The 18,886-nt window shown below is 37.7% G+C and overlaps 1 protein-coding gene across 3 annotated transcripts in view; it reads left to right on the top strand.

Moving 5' to 3' along the window:
• WWOX (WW domain containing oxidoreductase) overlaps positions 1 to 18,886 on the top strand; it is an 887,845-nt gene that overhangs the window by 253,238 nt on the left and 615,721 nt on the right. For 2 of the 3 annotated variants that reach the window (XM_036232114.1, XM_036232115.1), the window contains exon 8: positions 5,791 to 6,055. In XM_036232114.1, the coding sequence (XP_036088007.1) occupies positions 5,791 to 6,055 (265 nt within the window). Of the gene's footprint in view, positions 1 to 5,790; positions 17,926 to 18,886 lie in introns of those variants that run through there. The other variant, XM_016136929.2, reaches the window with a different exon arrangement.

Raw genomic sequence — 18,886 nt, forward strand, 5'->3', positions numbered from 1 at the left:
AATGTGGATGTACTCAACCTGGCTTACTTAAATTTTCGAGGTATTTTTTTGTGATTATAGGGGGTTATGTGGGTTTTTTTCTTTCTTTTTTTTTGTCTACAGCTATGTAGATTGTTTTCACCACTATGCTTCAGCCCCTCATTGATTTCGCTTTGAGATGGAATAATAATTGATTAAATCTGAATGCCTGACCTTTATTGATTTGTCATTCAACAACTTCAACATCTCACCAAGAAGAATGTGCAGTTATTCTAGCAGGAGAAACAATGCAATTAAAGACTGTGAGATGAAATCCAATTGTTTTATAATGAGAAATTAGGGAATTCAATGCAGACATTAGCTGTGTAATTGTAGAAAGGGAAGTACTGTAGTTAGAACATATTAGAAATCTGGCCATGCCTCTTTTGGTTAAAATTTCAATTAAAACATCAGATGGCACTTCTTTTCTATTACCATTAGGAGAATTTTCAATTGACTAAAAAGACATTTGAAAATTTCTTCGTATTTTCACCATAGTTGTTTCTCGAATTGTGTAAACAACTATTTGTCTAAAGGGAAGTGCTCAGCAAAGACAAAGGACTTGCTGGGTGAGGCCAGATTTAATTCATGTTAAGGAGATTTTCCTGGTGTGGTTGGGAGCTTTCATTCTTAGCAAAGTAGTTGGAAAAAAATAATGTGCAAGTGCCTATTTCCCTGCCCCCCCCTTCTCTCCCTTAAGTCCTGAAATGTTTTAGTGACCCAGAATGAAGCTTATTTTTTTAATCATGCTTCCATAAAATGTAACCCCTGGGACTTGGAAGAGAAAGACCAGCCAAGGGTTAGTCTGAACCTTTTATCACTCCCAAACACAGGGGCTTATGGTATAAGTGACATACTGCAGATAGATTTACTTATACCATTTTAAATTTATGATGGCCGAAATGAAAGGAAAATGCCAGTAATAATCCTCCTCCATGTTAAAAGACATGAAACATCTCGTAATTAGGTGGTAACAAAATCTGGACATCCTTATCTTTGCAAATCACACCAGGTCTATGAAAGAAAGTGGACTGGCCCTGCTAAGGAGTGAGGGGAGCTGTTGTGGGGGCGGGCGCAGGAGAGTGAGCTCCGGAAATAAATCTGCCAGCCCCAATCGTTCACCAGATGTGGAGGGCACCACGGGATATGTTTAAATGAGCTGGTATTTATGGGAGATTATGTTGGATTGTCAGCTGCTCTCTTCCCTTTGTAAATCTGTATCTCAAATGGTATTTCATGTGACGTCTTTGTTCTCTCCTTCACTGCAGTGTAATTTGTTCCTACCTTGGAGACTTGAATCTTAATTTCATTTAAAAGATGAATTGGAAGGAAGGGCCTTGGTCTCCTGAATTATATCCATTTTAGTGTATACACAAGGTGTTCCTGATATGTGTTCTGAGGCTTGCTCCTGTCTGGTGATCGTCCTCGTTTTCTGCTTTCTGATTATCCTCTGCACATATTAAAGGGTGTTTTAACAAAACGTTAATTCCCTCACGCTGGTTTGTTTATCACACTTTCATCACCTCCCACAGCATCCCAGAGCCAGTGTGACTATTGGGTGCGCAGTATTGGGAAAGCACACGCTCACTGCTCGAGGACCCAGGCCCTAAGCTGTGCTGTAAAATGGATGTGCCGATATCTAATTACCTCCATAAACCTTGGTGGCATCTCTTCTTGGAGTCAAGACCCCCTGTTAGGGGAAAAATAAAGTCCTATGTTTGCAGAAAATATTATACCAGACTGCCCCAAGGCAAAATATTTATTAGCCTCCCCATGTCTTCGCTGTATTTTAGTTACTTGTCTGGAGTGTTAGCAAGTGAACTGAGTTTCTGCATACCTAAAATGTATCATATTAAAACAAGAACTTGACCTCCTTGCTGTGAAAAAATTTCAGATAACAATTAAAATAGAATGAAAAGAGTGAGTGCTGGCTGAACAACTCTAAATGGCCACAGCTGTGTTGAGTGTCAAGTTGCTACACACACGCACACAGACACACAGCTTCTGATGCAAATTCAGTTCTATTCTTTGAACTACTAGCTTTTGTCTACATAGAATCCAGCCTAATTGCTTTAGTTTGGTAATTTAAAAATCCTCAGTTTAAAAAAAACCCCAAAAACGAAGGAGCAGTATATATAGAAATGCAAACTAGAGGTCCTCTCACACAGCACATGTTAACGTCCAGAGAGCAGATGCTGACGACATGTTAGTGTACGTGTAGGAGGATCACTCTATTAAGACATGATTGTCTGGCTTTGTCAGTTTTTCAACTTAAAAATAGAGTAGGCAGCCTTTGAAGAGCTGTTTTACTGCCTCTTGAGCTGAGAGGTGAATAAGATCGTTTTTTTTCAGGAAGTCTGCCATGGCTCAGAGGAATCAGAAAGCTTGCCCACCCTTCCTGCTTCCTGCAGTACTGTCAATACAAGCTAATCAGACCTTAAAAATGGGTTTTAAGCGAAATAAGCCAGACGGAAAAAGTTGAAAATCACATGATATCACTTATATGTGGGATATAAACCTAAAAGCAACAAATGAGCAGGACAAACAAACAGAAACTCATGGGCATGGAGTATAGACTAGTGGTTACCAGAGGGCTATAGAGTAGTGGTTACTAGTGGGGTGGGGGAGGAGAGAGGGAGTAGATGGGGTAAAAGGGGTCAAATGTAGAGGGGGAGGGGGAGGGTGAAGTGGGTAAAGGGATCAAATATATAGTAGCTGAAGGAAACTGGACTTTGGGTGGTGAACACACAATAGAATATACAGATGTCAAATGATAATGTACACGTGAAAATTATATGGTTCTATTAACCAATGTTACCCCAATAAACTTAATTAAAAAAAATAGGTTTGCTGCCCATATCATCAGGGTAGAAAATTTGGGGTCCACTTAGGGTGGGCCTGATATTTAGTAGCTGTGCCTCCACCTTGAAACCTGCATTCATCCTGGTTCCATTTAAGTTCTCATCGTGTGTGTGTGTGTGTGTGTGTGTGTGTGTGTGTGTGTGTGTGTTTGCCTTGTGTCTAACTGGGAACTATGTATGAGTGACTTCTCTTGGGAGTTTAATCAACGCAGTGTTCCCCGGTCATGAGATTATTCTGCATTGTCCTTAAAAACCAAAGCAGGAAACTCATCTAAACATTAGAAAGTGCCACACGCAAAGTGCCACATTCTTCATTCTCTCTAATGAAGAACATAGAGGATCTGAAACTAATGGTAAATTTTTCCTTTTTGAGCAAGGTTCGAAAGGAAGTTTTCTGTAATGAGGAAGACTTGCCCTTGCTTTGGAATTCCAAACCCATGATTAAACTTGGGTTCTCTAACTTTGTATTTAGTCTACACTCTGTGTTAGGCATTGTGCTAGGTAGCATGCAAAGGGCTCTCTGTCCACCTTCCAAGGATTCACAGTCTCGCATTGGAACGAGGTGAACAAATGCCTTGCCATCTGGTGTGGTAAGGACAGAGACACAATGTGCAGACAAAATGCAAAGATGGCATAATTTGCTTTGTTACCGATCTTGGAGAGGTGACAGGATTATTGAACACTAGGCATATCATGGACTGGGTCGTGGAAAGTGGACACTTAATTTCCTCGGAAACATGTATTTCAATCTGCTTTGCATGACTTTTTTCATTCTACCCTCCACTGCCACCTAAGACATCAGTGTGACAACCAGCAGTGGAAGAGTTAGGGAGAGCTTCCTGGCAGAAGTGGCACCTGAGCTGGGTTGGCCTAAACAAATATGTCAGTAAGAGTTTCCAGCAATAGATGACAGAAGAAGAGTAAAGAGAGTGAAGAATGTTATATTTATCCCATAGATTTTAGATATTGTTTAAATACTTAATGCTCTTTTCTATTCAGAGTAGGTAGCCTTTCTAACACATTGCCCGTATCTTGGATCATTAGGCTCTTAACAGTCTCTTTTTGTAACAACTCTTCTGTAACCTTATTACTATGTTGAAATATAACTCAGAAATAATATAACTTCCCTGAATAAATATATTCTAATTCAATATGCTAACTTATTGTAATATAAAGAAAAAATAAATGTGAAGCAAAATATCATTTGTTTCAACATGTAAATGCACGGGCAGGACTACAGGACAGGTAAATAATCAGATGCACAAATCCCTGCATAAGTCACCTGAAGTGGATGTTTACAAACACAAACAGTTAATTGGCATGTGGCATGACAGACTCCCATACCATCAGCATTGAGTGAAGCCTCACCTCCCCTGCACCAAAAATCACAAAATCTAAAAGTGTGTTCATTCGTCATTTACACCATTGTTGCACTGCACTCCTGGAAATTAAGTGGGTGTTAAAACTGTACATATATGTAAAACACAGTTAGGCTCTAGGCTTTTCATCTGTGTAAATGTCCAGCATGGCAGTCCTCACTGAGCAAGACCCCACTGGCACTGCGAGACATCTACCATCCCCGGCCCCCACCGGCAATCATTATGACAACCGGGAAAATTTCTCATAAATTTTCAAATTTCCCGCTTAGTTCCACTGCTTCAGACAATTAAGCTCCGAAGTCTGCATTCTTCCTGTGGTTTGGGGACTTGGAAACAGACAGCCAACAATTAATTTCAAGGTCCCATTGCCATATCCATGATGGCGTTTCTGGCCATCAGATTTGCTTATGAATTTAGAGCAGCGGTGTCATTTAACACTAGAAATTGGATGTCACCGACTGAGTCCTAGAAAAGAGATATTTAATTTCCATTAAAACATGCATTCTCTGCCCCTGTGATGCTTTTCTTGGTTAGAGCTCAACTGAACTGCTTGTAGCAACAGATTATTCTATAATTTTTGTTTTATCTTTTGCTTTTATTTTCCATGGCTGTTACCTAGATTACCCTTATGCTTCCTTATTACTCAGTGCAAATGCCCAGAGTTAATTTAATGAAGCAAACTATTAACAAAGGTCCTTAACAAAAATGACACCATCATCTAGAAAATTTCTTTTGTTATGATCTACTTTTTTTTTTTTTTTTAAGAACAATCATTACTTGGTTGTTATTTAAAAAGAAAGGAAGAAAGAGAAAAAGAGGAAAGAAACAAACAGCTGGTGTTTAACGACTCCATCAGACCCAATTATAAAACATCAACTACTTACTTTGATTTGTGTACATCCATGCCGTGGGTATACTTAAAAACATTAGACTCTGCCAGAACTCGTTTTGGCTTTGTTTATATTTGTCTTTTAAACATATATAAGACTATTGATGGCACCTCACCAAGGTTATAACCCCTTTATAATCATTAATTTTTAATCTGGAAAAGAGTCTTGGAGGCAGCAAGACTCATCTATATATTTTCTTGGATGCTCAAATGAAAATATACAGGACTCAGGCGTTGGCTAAAATAACCCAAGAAAGCCCTGTCAAAGGTTAGGAATGTGATATCTTTCTGTTTCCAAAAGCAGCAGTCCTTTATTTAAGATGCTTTTCCATTTAATTGAATTATCCTTGAACTTCCTGTTGAAGGTTTTGAAAAATATATGTTAAAGGGGTAGGTGTTCAGTTTGTTAAGACCTCTTCATTTATGAGTTTGGGCCTTTATTAAGTCTATCTTTGGATCCACTTGGTTTATATGGTTAAATCACCATTGTGTATTTTTAAGGGAAACTTTGTTTTGATGTTTGCACAGTTGAGTTTTCAGTAGTCTCTATGTAGTTTTGCAGATTTGTAATAAAAATTTTAAAAAGCTGTATCAGACATCAGAGATTGGCTGCTTCATGTCATATTTTCTTTTCTTTTTTTAGATTTACTGATATTAATGATTCCTCAAAAAACCTAGACTTTAGCCGCCTCTCTCCATCTAAAAATGACTACTGGGCCATGCTGGCTTATAACCGGTCAAAACTCTGCAACATTCTCTTCTCCAATGAGCTCCATCGCCGCCTCTCCCCACGTGGGGTCACATCGAATGCCGTCCACCCTGGAAACATGATGTATTCCTCCCTTCATCGCCACTGGTGGGTGTACACGCTGCTGTTTACCTTGGCCAGACCTTTCACCAAGTCTATGGTAAGTGAACGGCTTCTGTTGCTGCAGGCACCTTCAGTGTGCCTTTATGGGAAGGGTCTGGGAGAAACCCAGACTTGTGTTTTCTTCAGCTTCTCGCCTCTTGTCATGATGAGTATGGTCTTGGGAATCACATCATCAGGCCTATTAAAGCCATTGGAAAGGGCTCTGGAACACATTTCAATTGACTGTAGATTACATTTGTTTCTCTAAAGGTGTCTTGGAGGGCTGGATAGAACATGTGGTTTTTCAATATTGTGTTAAGTATGGCTAAAAGTCTTGATGGTGATGATCGATTTTCTTTTGATACAATTTTTTTTATATTATTCAGAAACTGTGGTGCATGGAAACTGTGTTTTTGTGTTAGGTGAAAAACATGGATTCGTGACTATCGAATTATCTAGCTGATGTGATTCCTTTGTTTCCACTGAAAGTCTGTATCTGATGTTCTAAATTCTTTTAATGGGTGTAAACCTCTCCTGGGGTATGCTTCTTCAGCTAGAAGTATGTTTTACTCTTTATTTCCCCAAAGATGAATTCATTTGAATGAATCATACTACCGTGGTTAGATTTGGAAATATTCACAAAGGTAAGTATGATATTTTTCCATTTTTGGTGGTCGTATAACAACTATATCTAGAAACTTCTCCCATGAAAGCATTTTAGTAAGAAGCAACTTGAATGAAGAACATGCATTTTATATAATTTATTTGATGTAGTATTTTTCTAAACCACAGCTATTCAGTATGGTAGCCACTGGCCACGTATGGCTATTGAGCCCTTGAAAATTGGCTAATATAACTGAAGAACTAAATTTTTAATTTAATTTTATTTAAACGAATTTAGATTTAAATAGCCACATGTGTCTAATGGCTGCCATATTGGAAATCACAGTTAAATAATTTGCCTAGCACAGTGTCTGTTGTGTGGTAGGTGTGTAGTACTTCTTGCCATGATGGTTGTTGTTCTTGTTGTGAATATTACTTTGGTTCTGAAGATTATTTTCCAAAATGTGATTGCTGCTGATGGATACAAGGGTCACGGAACTAAAGAACTCTGGTAAATTGGGAGTCTGGTGGTGGTAGTTGGGGGACCTCTGTCCCCGGCCCCAAAGGCCCAAGGAGAGAGTTATTGGCAAGGCACAAAAGATGCCGAGTGGAGAGAGCTTGGTTCTCCAAACTGTACATCTGGTCCCTGCAGAAGCCATTATAGAGTGGACTTTCCATGTTCCTGTCCCCAACTGACTGGAAAATAGCGTCTTTTAAATGCCACATGTGTACTTTTTTAGACAAACCTATAGATTAGGAAGACTATGAAAGAAGTAGCTAAGTTTAGATACTTAGGAAAATTCTGTCTAATAATTTATATATTTAGGTGTTTAGTGGTATATCTTAGCCATCAGGTTTCCATATGACTAGGTTTATAAAGAGATGGAATGGGAACTCTGTATTTGCTTGTTAAACTCACAGCTAGTTGCTTCTCTTTCATGAACATTTAGGATTCTGTATTCCAAAGAGGAATCAGTGTGCGTATGGATTTAGGATTACTATATTTCAATGGTAGGACAGACTGGGCTTATTGGAAAAACCACCCATATGTTTTATCCTTCTGCACATTGCTTGCCATTGCTTCTATCATAAGACTTTTGCTTCATAGGTGCAGGCTGCACTTCTGCCATTGTAATGTAAACATATTTTGGACATAAGCCATGCAATTGCATTCCCATTCCTACCCCCATGTAAAAGTTGGATTCCTAAATGATCACAAAGAAGCTTAGCATAGGTTCAATGTCCCTGTCACCAGATGGCTAATATTCTGTGTGCTTTGTCACCCCTTCTGCATTTCACTTTAGAAAAAGCGTTTTTCTTTTGACATGAGCGTTGCTAGAGTATACATTCCATTGTACAAGGTCAAGGAAGCAAGACACACAGCCCAGCCTCGTGCTTGGGAGCTCTGCCTTCGCTTCTTTGCTGTGGCTGGCTCCCTTAAGTATTAAACAGCAGTATTCTAATATCAGCATCCCTTTTTTATTTGCTGTGACTTGCTGTGACTATGGTGATTTTAGTTACAGTAATTAGGTCACCCTTCATGGAGTCAGGCTATTTTAAGTGCCTCTTTAAGGAATATTGTTGCAGATCAGTAATTTTACAATTGGATGTTCTCGTGCAACTTTATTAAATGTAATCTGTCTTTTAAATGTTGCCCTTTTACAGTTATACATTTCTAATTGTTGCTGTAAATGCATTATCACTTTGAAATTAATTAATTTTTCCATTTTGGCCGCCCGCAGTATAATAATCACTAATGAGAAACTCACAGGGATTAATTCTCAGCACAGCGACCCCCACGGGTAAAGCCATGTCTCTGTCACCTCTTCCTCTTGAGATCTAGAGGACAAGACAGGAATACTTGGGGTCCTGGAGGAGAACTTTTGTGTTCCTTCTCCCTCTAATTTATGATAAAATAATAATAAGTAGTTAAAAATGGGAATACGATTTTTTTTTTATGTTGTTTAAAAAAAAAAGGATTCTTCAACTAGCTGCTTTTTAAATATCTTAAAGGAAACTAAGATTTGCTGGGCACTTTCAAATAATGAAGTCACATCCATCATGCATGTGTTATATTTATTTTACTGTCTCTATTAAATTTCCTGTCCCATTTTAATGCAATTAAAATACTCTAAAATTACATTTTGCATATGCTTGCATTAATACTCACACACACATATACATACACATTTTCTGTTAGTATACATGATATATTCATGCACTCATATTTAAGGGGCTTAATTCATAAAACCAGTCATATTGTATTTTCAAGGATAATTTTGTCTATTTGCAATTATTACCTTGTGTGATGTCTTTAGATTCCCTTCCATACTCTCCAGTAAGATGCAACTCGGCAGTGTAGGCCAGACACCATCATGGTTTATATAGCAGCATATTCGTCTTCATGTATCTCACAACCATTCTACAATGTTAGAATTATTATTCTTACTCTGCATTTAAAAAGAACAGAGAACTTACCCAACTTGTTCAGGAAAATGGTATTTCAGTTTCAGACCCTTTACCAACCGATCCCAAGTTCAATTTCTTTGTCGAACGCACCGCAGTGCCTCTGCCATATATGTCTAGTTATGCAGTTAGGCTTTCTTTTTTGACATGTTTGAAAGTACCTTGGTGAAATTAACCCCCCGCTTGTCCATTTTTTCCCCACATAAGCTTTCAGTTCTGGTAAACAACATCTTAGCTAGAGTTTCTAGGTCTAAGCCAGCCCTTTGCAGATCGGTATGTAAATGTGAGGCCGAGCACCATCATGTGCCTCTTAGGGTGTTTTGTGCAACCAAATATTTGTGTTGGCAGGTAACAGTAGAAAAGAATATCATGTGTCAGGGTAGCAAGAGCTTAACAGATGTTTTAGGGAACTGAGTTTTCAAATCATTTTACATTAAAAAATAGCTTGAGTTTGTAGAACTTCTGAAATGATTGGGTTACGTTTCCTGTGGCCGTGTAAAGCCAGTCATTGTGCTGAGTTTTAACAGATGTGCAGCAACCCTGCTAATGGATGGGCCTGCAATGCTGGTTCTGTTGCAAAGTTATAAATTATAACTAGAAAAAGCACAAGATGTCATTCTTCTAACCTTCGAAAAAGCCAGGCTGGGTAATTCTGCCCTTGAATAACCTGCTGCAGGGTGATTTATAGTTGGACAATTTAAAACATAATGAAGGAGATAATAGATGTTGATTTGTTCTTTAAATTAGTATTTTAGAAAAATACTTCCCCCACCTCCCTTTTAAATATCTGCAGCTGACTATACTCTAGATACTATCAAGGACAAAAACCCCCGTTTGAATCTCTTGGCACTTAGGAATAGAAACAGGGTACTTTTTCTGGATTGGGAGAAGGAAATAGGATTTTCGAAGTGGAAATTTCAGCGTATTCTTCACTAATGTAAATATTTTGAGACTCCCTGGTGAAGTTTGAATTCTCTGGCTGCCAGTCCAGATATGTTATAAAACCAGATTCCTAGGACCCCTCTGTGGTTGGGCCACACTGAGCTTTCCTGCAGACCCCCACAGAAGGACCTTCTGGCTGGGCTCTTCTCCTCGGAGAGGCCATGTCTCCACAGCCTCAAAATTCTTAGTTTTCCAGATTATCATTAGTGCTGGTTTTATTAGTCATCCCTTAATTCTGTCTGGTATTTTACAGTTTACAGCGTTTGCTCAATGCAGGGTCTAAGGGATACGGTAGAGCAAAAAAGAGCAAAGGATTTAATACCATTAGGTCTGTACTCAAAATTCAGGTTTCCTCCTTTTTTTACTTGTATAATTTTGCAATTATTCAGTTTCTCTGAGGCTCATTTTCCTTATTCATTTAGACTACGAGTTATTAACACCCAGTTAAAAGTGGTTGAAATAATAGAGATTTGTTTTTCATACGTATTCAGAAGCCCCAGGGTGGCCAGGAGTATGTTTGGCTATTATATAGCCAGCCTCTTTGTGATTACCTTGGTTTTTCCCTCATGCTAATAAAATGACTGCAGCAGCACCAACCATTGATTGCATCCTACACAATAAAGTCTGAAGACAGGATATGAAGGCTGGGACCCATCCTTGCATACCTTCCTACTTTATTAAGAAGGAAAACATTCTATCCCATAACTATCCTCCCTAGAAGATTTCCCCTCAGCTTCTACTGGCCAGGATTGAGTCACTCGTCATATCCTAGGTTCAGGGGAAGCTGGGAAAGTACATTTCTGGCATTTTGTTTTTGTAGTGTGGGAGGTGAGATATGTTGAAAAGGAAAAATGATGGAATAATGGCTTTTGAACAGGCACCGTTGAATAGGTGTGCATATAGTTTCCTCATTGGTCATATGGAAATGCTATACATTTTATAGGGTCATTGTGAAAGCAAGTGAGGATTGAGTCGGAGCCACCTGGACTTATCTGGTTCCCTTCCTTTCACCCAGCTTTACCTCAAGCCACTTTCAGCCTCATTCTCCTTCCTTCTTCAGGATTTTGAAGCTTATTGTTCTGTAGGCTCCGATGCTCCTTTCTTCTACTCTTAAAACTCAATCCAAACATTATACTTCAAGGAAGCATTAGATCAAGATTTGGTCAAGACTCCTTCTTATATGCTCTCATAAGAGCCAATGTTTATAATTGGGAGTCTTGACACATTACCATCTCAGACGTAAAGCACTCTATATGTATGTGCCGAATGAGTGAATGAAGGGCCCCTGGAATTTCTCCTTTATAGCATTTAACACAGACGTAATTTAGAGAAATAATGGCCATAGTTTTGTATGTCTGTCTTTCACTCCCTTGAAAATGCCGTTTTTGCCTTCACACTGCTGTATCCCTGGTCCATAAAGTAAATGCTCAGTAAATATTTATAAATGAGTAAATGAAAGATGATTAGGTGCTTGATGAATGGCAGTCAGTAGCACATTCCTTGTCATCAGTCTCTGTGAGGTGCAGGGGATTGAAGTTCAGAATCTGTAGATAAAGAAACATATGAGGCTAGAGGACCTGCTCAGAGCCATACAGCTATACATAGGACAGCTGGGACCAGAACTGAGGGCCCCCTAGAGTCCTGGTCAAGTGACACATGAGGGGTCTACCCAAAGGTGTGTATAGGGAAGGAAGCTATTTAAGGAGAGAACAACCTAGATACTCAATAAACAGTAATTGTTATGGTCATCGTTATTATTATGATCATTATTTTTTCAGACAAGAAAAGCCTTGCTTCTCTTCCCATTGTTTATAGATGCCCATTCTTGCAATGATGGCTCTGTGTCTGTCCCAGAAGGTCTAATTCTCCCTGCAAAGATTAAGCATAAGGACATCATATACGAGTCTGAGTAAGAGCTGAGGCAACGTGCGGAATGGAAGCTAGGACTAGGTGGGCTTCCACAGTGCGTAATGCGAGTCCCCCGGCTGCTCGTTTAAAGCTGACAACAGTACACTTTAGCTCTGAGGACAGATTAGCCCTTTCTCATTAAAAACAAAGGAAAATATGTCTGGCTTTGCGAGGGCATAGCATTTCATCACTGTTTTTTCTCTGCTTTGCTTTTTCATGTTTTAAGTCTGGTTAGGGCTTTGTTCCCGAATGAGCACCCAAGAGGGGAAAAAAAGTGACTATCTGGCCTTAATATGTGTGACAAATTGTTTAATGAACATTTAACCAAGATTTGAAATTCCCCTAGTTTTATCTTCCGCGTTTCCTTTTCTTCTGTGTCCCCGTTGGCATTTTGGTAATACACTGCCTCTTTTTAACTCTCTTTCTAGCTCTTTTATTACTTTTAAGTTAGTGGAGCCTTCTTTGATCCTCCCCCCTTTCAGTTTCCTTTTCTCCAATTTCATACTTCTTTCCAGTGATTTTTGGCCACAGCACAGTTTAGACACTGGAGGCCAGGATGATTAAACAGATGCCAGGAGTTTGTGTTGCCCCACGATGATGTTTCTGAAATATTTCTCCTATGAACATTGATTCTTGTATAACTCACTGGACACGTTGATTTTTCCTTGTGAGGTGGAAGGTAATGTTTTTCTAGTAGCACTAAAGAGAACTCGAATCTGGTGTTCTGAATTATTCAGAAACTAAAATCCACACCCTCCCCCTTTCTTACTATCTTAAGATTAGTGAGTACTCTGAAAATCAGGAGAGGACATGTTCTCTTGTCACATGGGAATCTACTAAGTACCAGGGTCCTGCTCCTGGGTTTATGTCTTTCTATCTTATCTCATATATTGTAATTTTAGAGTTTGTTGTAAATAAAGGATTGTGTGTCTCTGAGCAAGTCCCCAGGCCTCAGTTTTCTTATCTGTAAAGTGAATCCCTTAACCAAGGTTAGTTGTCCTGTGGTTTTGGATTTTACAGAAGAGTATAACTTGAAAGGGAATGGAAAAGGGAGACTAATGCAAATTCATACTTTTTTATTCTGGATGGAAAATGTGCCTGCCACCATCCACTATCACCAACATTTTATAAAAGAATAGGTATTATAATGCCAAAAACTGTGATTGTGGGACAAAAAGCAGTCCTTTCAAGTGAATGGAATACATTTGACTTCAGAGAAAATTCATTATTGTTACTGTTGCTGATGTTGTCATTTAAAATGCTGGATTTACACTTGGGAATACCTCGCCTAGAAGATTCCAAAGGTGCCATTCCAGCTCCAAAATTCTTCTGTGTATCTTTTGGATCCAGGTTCTAAACTTGCAGTAAAGGTAGTTACATCTCAGTTAATTGAGTCAGGAGCCTGAGGTGAGACTGCCTCTGAAATGCAGACCCATTTACGCTTGCCATTTTTGGGTGAAGGGAAACAAAATGATATAGGTTTGAATCAGGGTGTAAGCTGACCTAATGTATAGTTTTTTGTATTCTTTTTTTTTTTTTTTACCTCAAAAGCACTTATTTCAGCCAATGCCCTTATAAATATGACATCCCGTCTACTTATATCACAGTTTCTTTGGGTCTTAAACCTGGGCATAGCTTAACCAGGCCCTTTGCTTTAGAGTCAGCTCACAGGTTGCAATCAAGGTGTTACCCAGACTATAGGCATCTCGGGGTTCAGCTGGAGAGGGTCCTCTTCCAAGGTCATGTGCTTGTTGTCAGAGTTCAGTTTCTTATGGCCTAGTAGAATGAGGACTTTGGTTCCTCTCTGGCTTTTAGCTGGAGGCCCCTCTCTCTGTTCCTTGCCACACAGGCCTCCCCAGCATGGCAACTGACTTTATCAAAGTGTGTACGTCAAGAAGGAAATAGAGTCTAGCAGCAGGCAGAAAGTCACATTCCTGTGTAACCTCACCACAGAAGTGACATATCATTATTTTTGCCCATTCTTTTTGTTAGAAGCAAGGCACTGGGTCTGACCCATGTTCATAGAGAAAGGCTTTCTCAGCGGCATGAGCACCAGGAGCCAGGGAACACTGGAGGCTGTCTTAGAGGCAGCCTGTCACTCTTTACAAGTTTTTTTTTTCTTTTCTTTTCTTCCTGTTTTGGTCTTTTTGTGTGCTTTTGGTAGACTTTGTGGTGGTAGATTTACTCTTAGGCCTTGGTATTTTGTGGTTTTAAGCCATAACATTTGTTATTGACATTTTTTTTCCCCCTTGCCTTGCTATTCTGTTTACATCCTTTCGGTATTCTTGTCCTCCTTCTTTCTGGACGAAGAGAGAGGTTCTGGATGCACCCATTTTGTTTTTTATCTATTTATGCCTTTCTGCCTCATGATGGGAGATAAGATTTAGTCCTTTAATAAGAAAGCTTATGAAAAGAATAAAGAAACGTATGGGTTATGTTTCCTAAAGTCAAGTATTTGTTTTCATGCTGCTTTAGTAGAGGGGGCCATGTTAATCGATGGCCCAAATTTTCTTTCTAAAAAAACATGTATTGCCGAGTTTTGATTTAAGTTTCAAAAATTGGCCAGAGACTCTGGATTTTTTTTTTTAAGCCATAAAGGTAGATAAGGCTCACTGAGAATTTCAAAGCTCATGCAGAATATTATTTTTATTTCAGATAATATATTCTCTTTAGGATTTGGTTATTGTTGTTGTTGTCGTTATTTTTTTAAGTGGTAATCTAAAAAGAAACCTTTTATTTTGCTGTTTTCAGAAAATATCGTAGAGATTGATTTGGAATGCTGACATTTGGTTTTCATGTTATAAAGCCACTTCTGTTAAAGTATAAAATAAGTATCTTCTTTAATAAAATTCTAGTTTCCCCTGTAGAATATCAAGCTCTGTTACTGATCTGGGGCTTTTTGCTCCTCTATATACCCCCTTACATAGTATCTGTACCACTTGAAACATTTTTATCCTTGAGTTTCATATGATGGGGTCTCTTTAATCATTTACATTTTGAAAAAAGAAAGTGAAATAGTCTTTAAGAAGCCAAAGTAATCCACGGGAATGTATGGTGTTTGTTCAGCTGGATATCTTATTTATTTGAAGTACTGAGAGAAATCTCTTCTGACTGCTCAAAAAAGGGAAGAATAAACAGTAAGACTGTCCAAGTAATCTGAGCTAGAAAGTCCCTCCTTTCACAGAAAAGTTATAAAAAGTATATTTGCCAGATCCAAAAAAAATACTGTGTATCTACTACTGAGACCTGCATAATATTTTCTTAGGATTCTCACTCTTTAAAAGAAAAAAAAAAACATAAAATCTGGAAACTTAAAAGTTTTTTTAGATATTTTAATATTCCTAGGCAGGTGAATGTAACAAGTCTGTTTTTGTCTTAGAACATAACATCTCTTGTCAGCTTTTGTGTGAGCTGTGTGTCATTTGTCTCTTTGTTTATTCTCTATACCTGTAAAAGACCAAGTAATGAAATTATGTGGATGAAATCGCAACACTGACCCTGAACACATTTCCTATAAAGGAAGGATTAAGATATTTAAAAGAAAAAATCAATTATTTCAACGGAATTAGATTCTGGAGTATACTCATCCTGGAAAATAATATAGATTTCTTCTCTTTTTGTTCTCTCTGTCCCAACCATTAGGAATGAGCTGACATATTTCTTGTGGATGGAAAGGAGGGGAACATATTGGATTTCTTTCTCCTTAACCTGCAAAGATCTTTTCTCTCCTGTGGTTTGTGTTCTCCTTAGACTTAAGCTTGAGTATCCCATCTTCCGACATCACTTTGTCTCATTGCCAGGCTGAAGGCTCTGTTGGGTTTATATTTTTAAAAAGATAAAAATTTAAAATTTAGCTTAACTTTGCCAAAGTCCACCTGATCATTGACATATTCCTATGCTCCTCTGTTGTGAGATTTGACATGTATTTGATGCACAAGGGGAGAGTCGCTGTTCGTTTTCCCTGCATAAGTGTTTGTTCTAGAATGTCTAGAAGACAAAGACAACCAATAATACCAACAAAAACAACAGCTCACATTTGTTAGGGCTCACCTATGCCAAGCAAGCCCTATTCTATTTATTTCCCACAGTCCACTGCAAACATTAGGTGTTGTTTGTTTGAAGATGAAGGCATTGTGATATAGCAGAAAGGCCATGCATGGGCTTTGAAGTTGATGAAGCTGAACCTCAAATCTTAGCTCTTCCATTTAGTGACCCTCATAATTGTGGGCAAGTGTCACTACCTCTCTGGGGCTCGAGTTTTCTTTTCTTCTTTAAAATGGAGACAGTAGTTTCCACATCTTTGGTTTAGGGGAATTAAGGCACAGCTCAACCCTAAAGCAGTATTAGACACTCAAGAAATGCTCATTTTCCTTGTATTCTACCAGTCAGTGTAAACTTCCCGAATACTTACTGGTTTTGGAGGACATATAGCAAGCTATTGTCAAGGATGTTGTCTATTACATGACCCCAAAACATACAAAGTTATGCTACTGCATGTGAGAAATACCCTTTAACTCTGAACTCCAAGCAAAATCCCTGAGGAACTACCGTAATAACGTCTGCCTGATAATGAAATTATAACGTAATGTATTGTTGGAGCTCCTAAGTCTAATTTTATGCTTTTTTAAACCATGTTAATGTTAATGGTTAGCATATCAACTTCCTCTGGTTTATAGTGTCTCTGATACATTTTATTCACCTTGTTCTATGCTTGGTGTTTCCTTAAGTCATCTTAGATTCCTTTATTGGAAGCAGGTCAAATATAAAGTAAATTAGGTTGAAGTACAGGCACATCCAACAGAGTATCTTAATCATACCACACCAAAGGCAACTTTGTCTTGGTCTGTACTTGTGGACATATTTCTGTATCATCCATGCTCAAACAGAGAGATTTTGTGACATCCTCTGAAGAAAAGTGAATATTTCAATTACATTTTTTTTAACTTTAGATTTTTAGAAGGCTTTCACCTTTTTTTTTCCAAAAAAAATTCATATGATTTACATAATACTAGTTATTGCTAGCTATCAAGCAGTATGCTGGCTGACCAGACGGTAAATTTTTTATTCGGATATGTATGTGTTTGTTTATGTGTAGTTATGTAATCACAGTTTCTTCAAAGACCTAATTGATATATTTATTCTTTTTTTTTGTCTTATTCTTTCTATTTCTTGGCTATTCTCTTTCCCCTAATCCCACTATTATTTTTCAGTGAGCTATTTATCTTAGATTTTTTTGAAAAATTTATTTAGCATCCACTTTATTTAAGATGGTTTATAAAGACAACAGGAGCTAGCAATGGCAATGCACATGGATACTTACTGACAATAAGTACTCCATAAATGAGTTTGTTTGTTTGTTATATCATGTAGATAGACATCCACATTTAGGAAATCCGTTTGTGGGAAGGGAGAGATAAAACCATTTATTTCAGCCTGTGATTTTGATCCTGAGGCTTTTTTTTTTTTAAACTGTGTTTATGAATAAAACATTTTAATCAGAACTATATCAACACTGATCAATTTTTTTCATTGAAATCTAATACAGGTTGAATTCCATTAAGTCAATTAAATACCTTGATCAACATATATGGTCGATTAATTTATGACAAAGGAGACAAGAATATACAATAGTGAAAGGACAGTCTCTTCCCTAAATAATGTTGGGAAAACTGGACAGCCACATGCAAAAGAGTGAAACTTGACCACTATCTTACAGCATCCACAAATATTAACTCAAAATGGATCAAAGACTTGAACATAAGACCTGAAAGTATAAATTCCTAGAAAACTTAGGTGATAAGCTACTTCACATTGGCCTAGTGATGATTTTTTGAATCTGAGTCCAAAAGCAAAAGCAAAAATAAAAAAGTGGGACTACGTCATACTAAAAATCTTTTGCATAGCAGCAGAAACCCATCAACAAAATGAAAAGGCAATACATTGAGTGGGAGCAAATATTTGCAAATCATATATCTGATAAGGGTCTAATATCCAAAATATATAAAGAAGTCACTCATATAAGTCAATAGCAAAAAAAAAAAAAAAAAACCTGATTAAAAAATGGTCATAAAATCTGAATAGACATTTTCCAAAGAAGACATGCAGATGGCAAACCGGTACATGAAAAGATGTTCAACATCATTAATCATCAGGGAAATGTAAATCAAACCCACAATGAGAGATCACCTCACTGAAGTTAGAATGCCTATTATCAAAAAAGACAGGACATAACAAGTGTTGGGCAGGATGTGGAGGAAAGGGAACCTTTATTCACTGTTGGTAGGATTGTAAATTGGTGCAGCCACTGTGGAAAAAAGTATGGAGATTTCTTCAAAAATTAAAGCAAGAACCACCATATGATCTAGCAATTTCATTTTGGGGTATTTATTCACAGACTGTATGAACTCCCATGTTCATTGTAGAATTATTTACAATAGCCAAGATATGGAAACAGTCTAAGTGTCCAATGATGAATGGATGGATGGATAAAGAAATTTTGGTGTGTATGTGTGTGTGTATCTATATCTATATCTATATCTATATCTATATCTATATCTATATCTATATCTATATCTATATCTATATCTATATCTATATCTATATATCTATATCTATATCTATATCTATAATCTACATCTATATCTATATCTATATCGATGTAGCTATATCTATAGCTATAGCTATATATATCTAATCTATATCTATATCTATCTATCTCTATATAATTATAGTATGCTCACACACACACACACACACACACACCCCCCATAATACACTCAATGTCCCATGGCTTGCCATTTGTGACAACATGCGTGGACATTAAGAGCGTTATGCTAAGCAAAATAAGTTAGACAGAGAAAGGCAAATATAGTGTAAATGTGGAATCTAAAGGAAATAAAAAAAAGACAATCTCATAGATATAGAAACCAGATTGGTTTTTGCCATGAGTGAGTGGAGGGTGAAATGTGTG

This window comes from Rousettus aegyptiacus, unplaced genomic scaffold, assembly GCF_014176215.1.
Source record: "Rousettus aegyptiacus isolate mRouAeg1 unplaced genomic scaffold, mRouAeg1.p scaffold_m13_p_14, whole genome shotgun sequence".
NCBI lineage: Eukaryota > Metazoa > Chordata > Mammalia > Chiroptera > Pteropodidae > Rousettus > Rousettus aegyptiacus.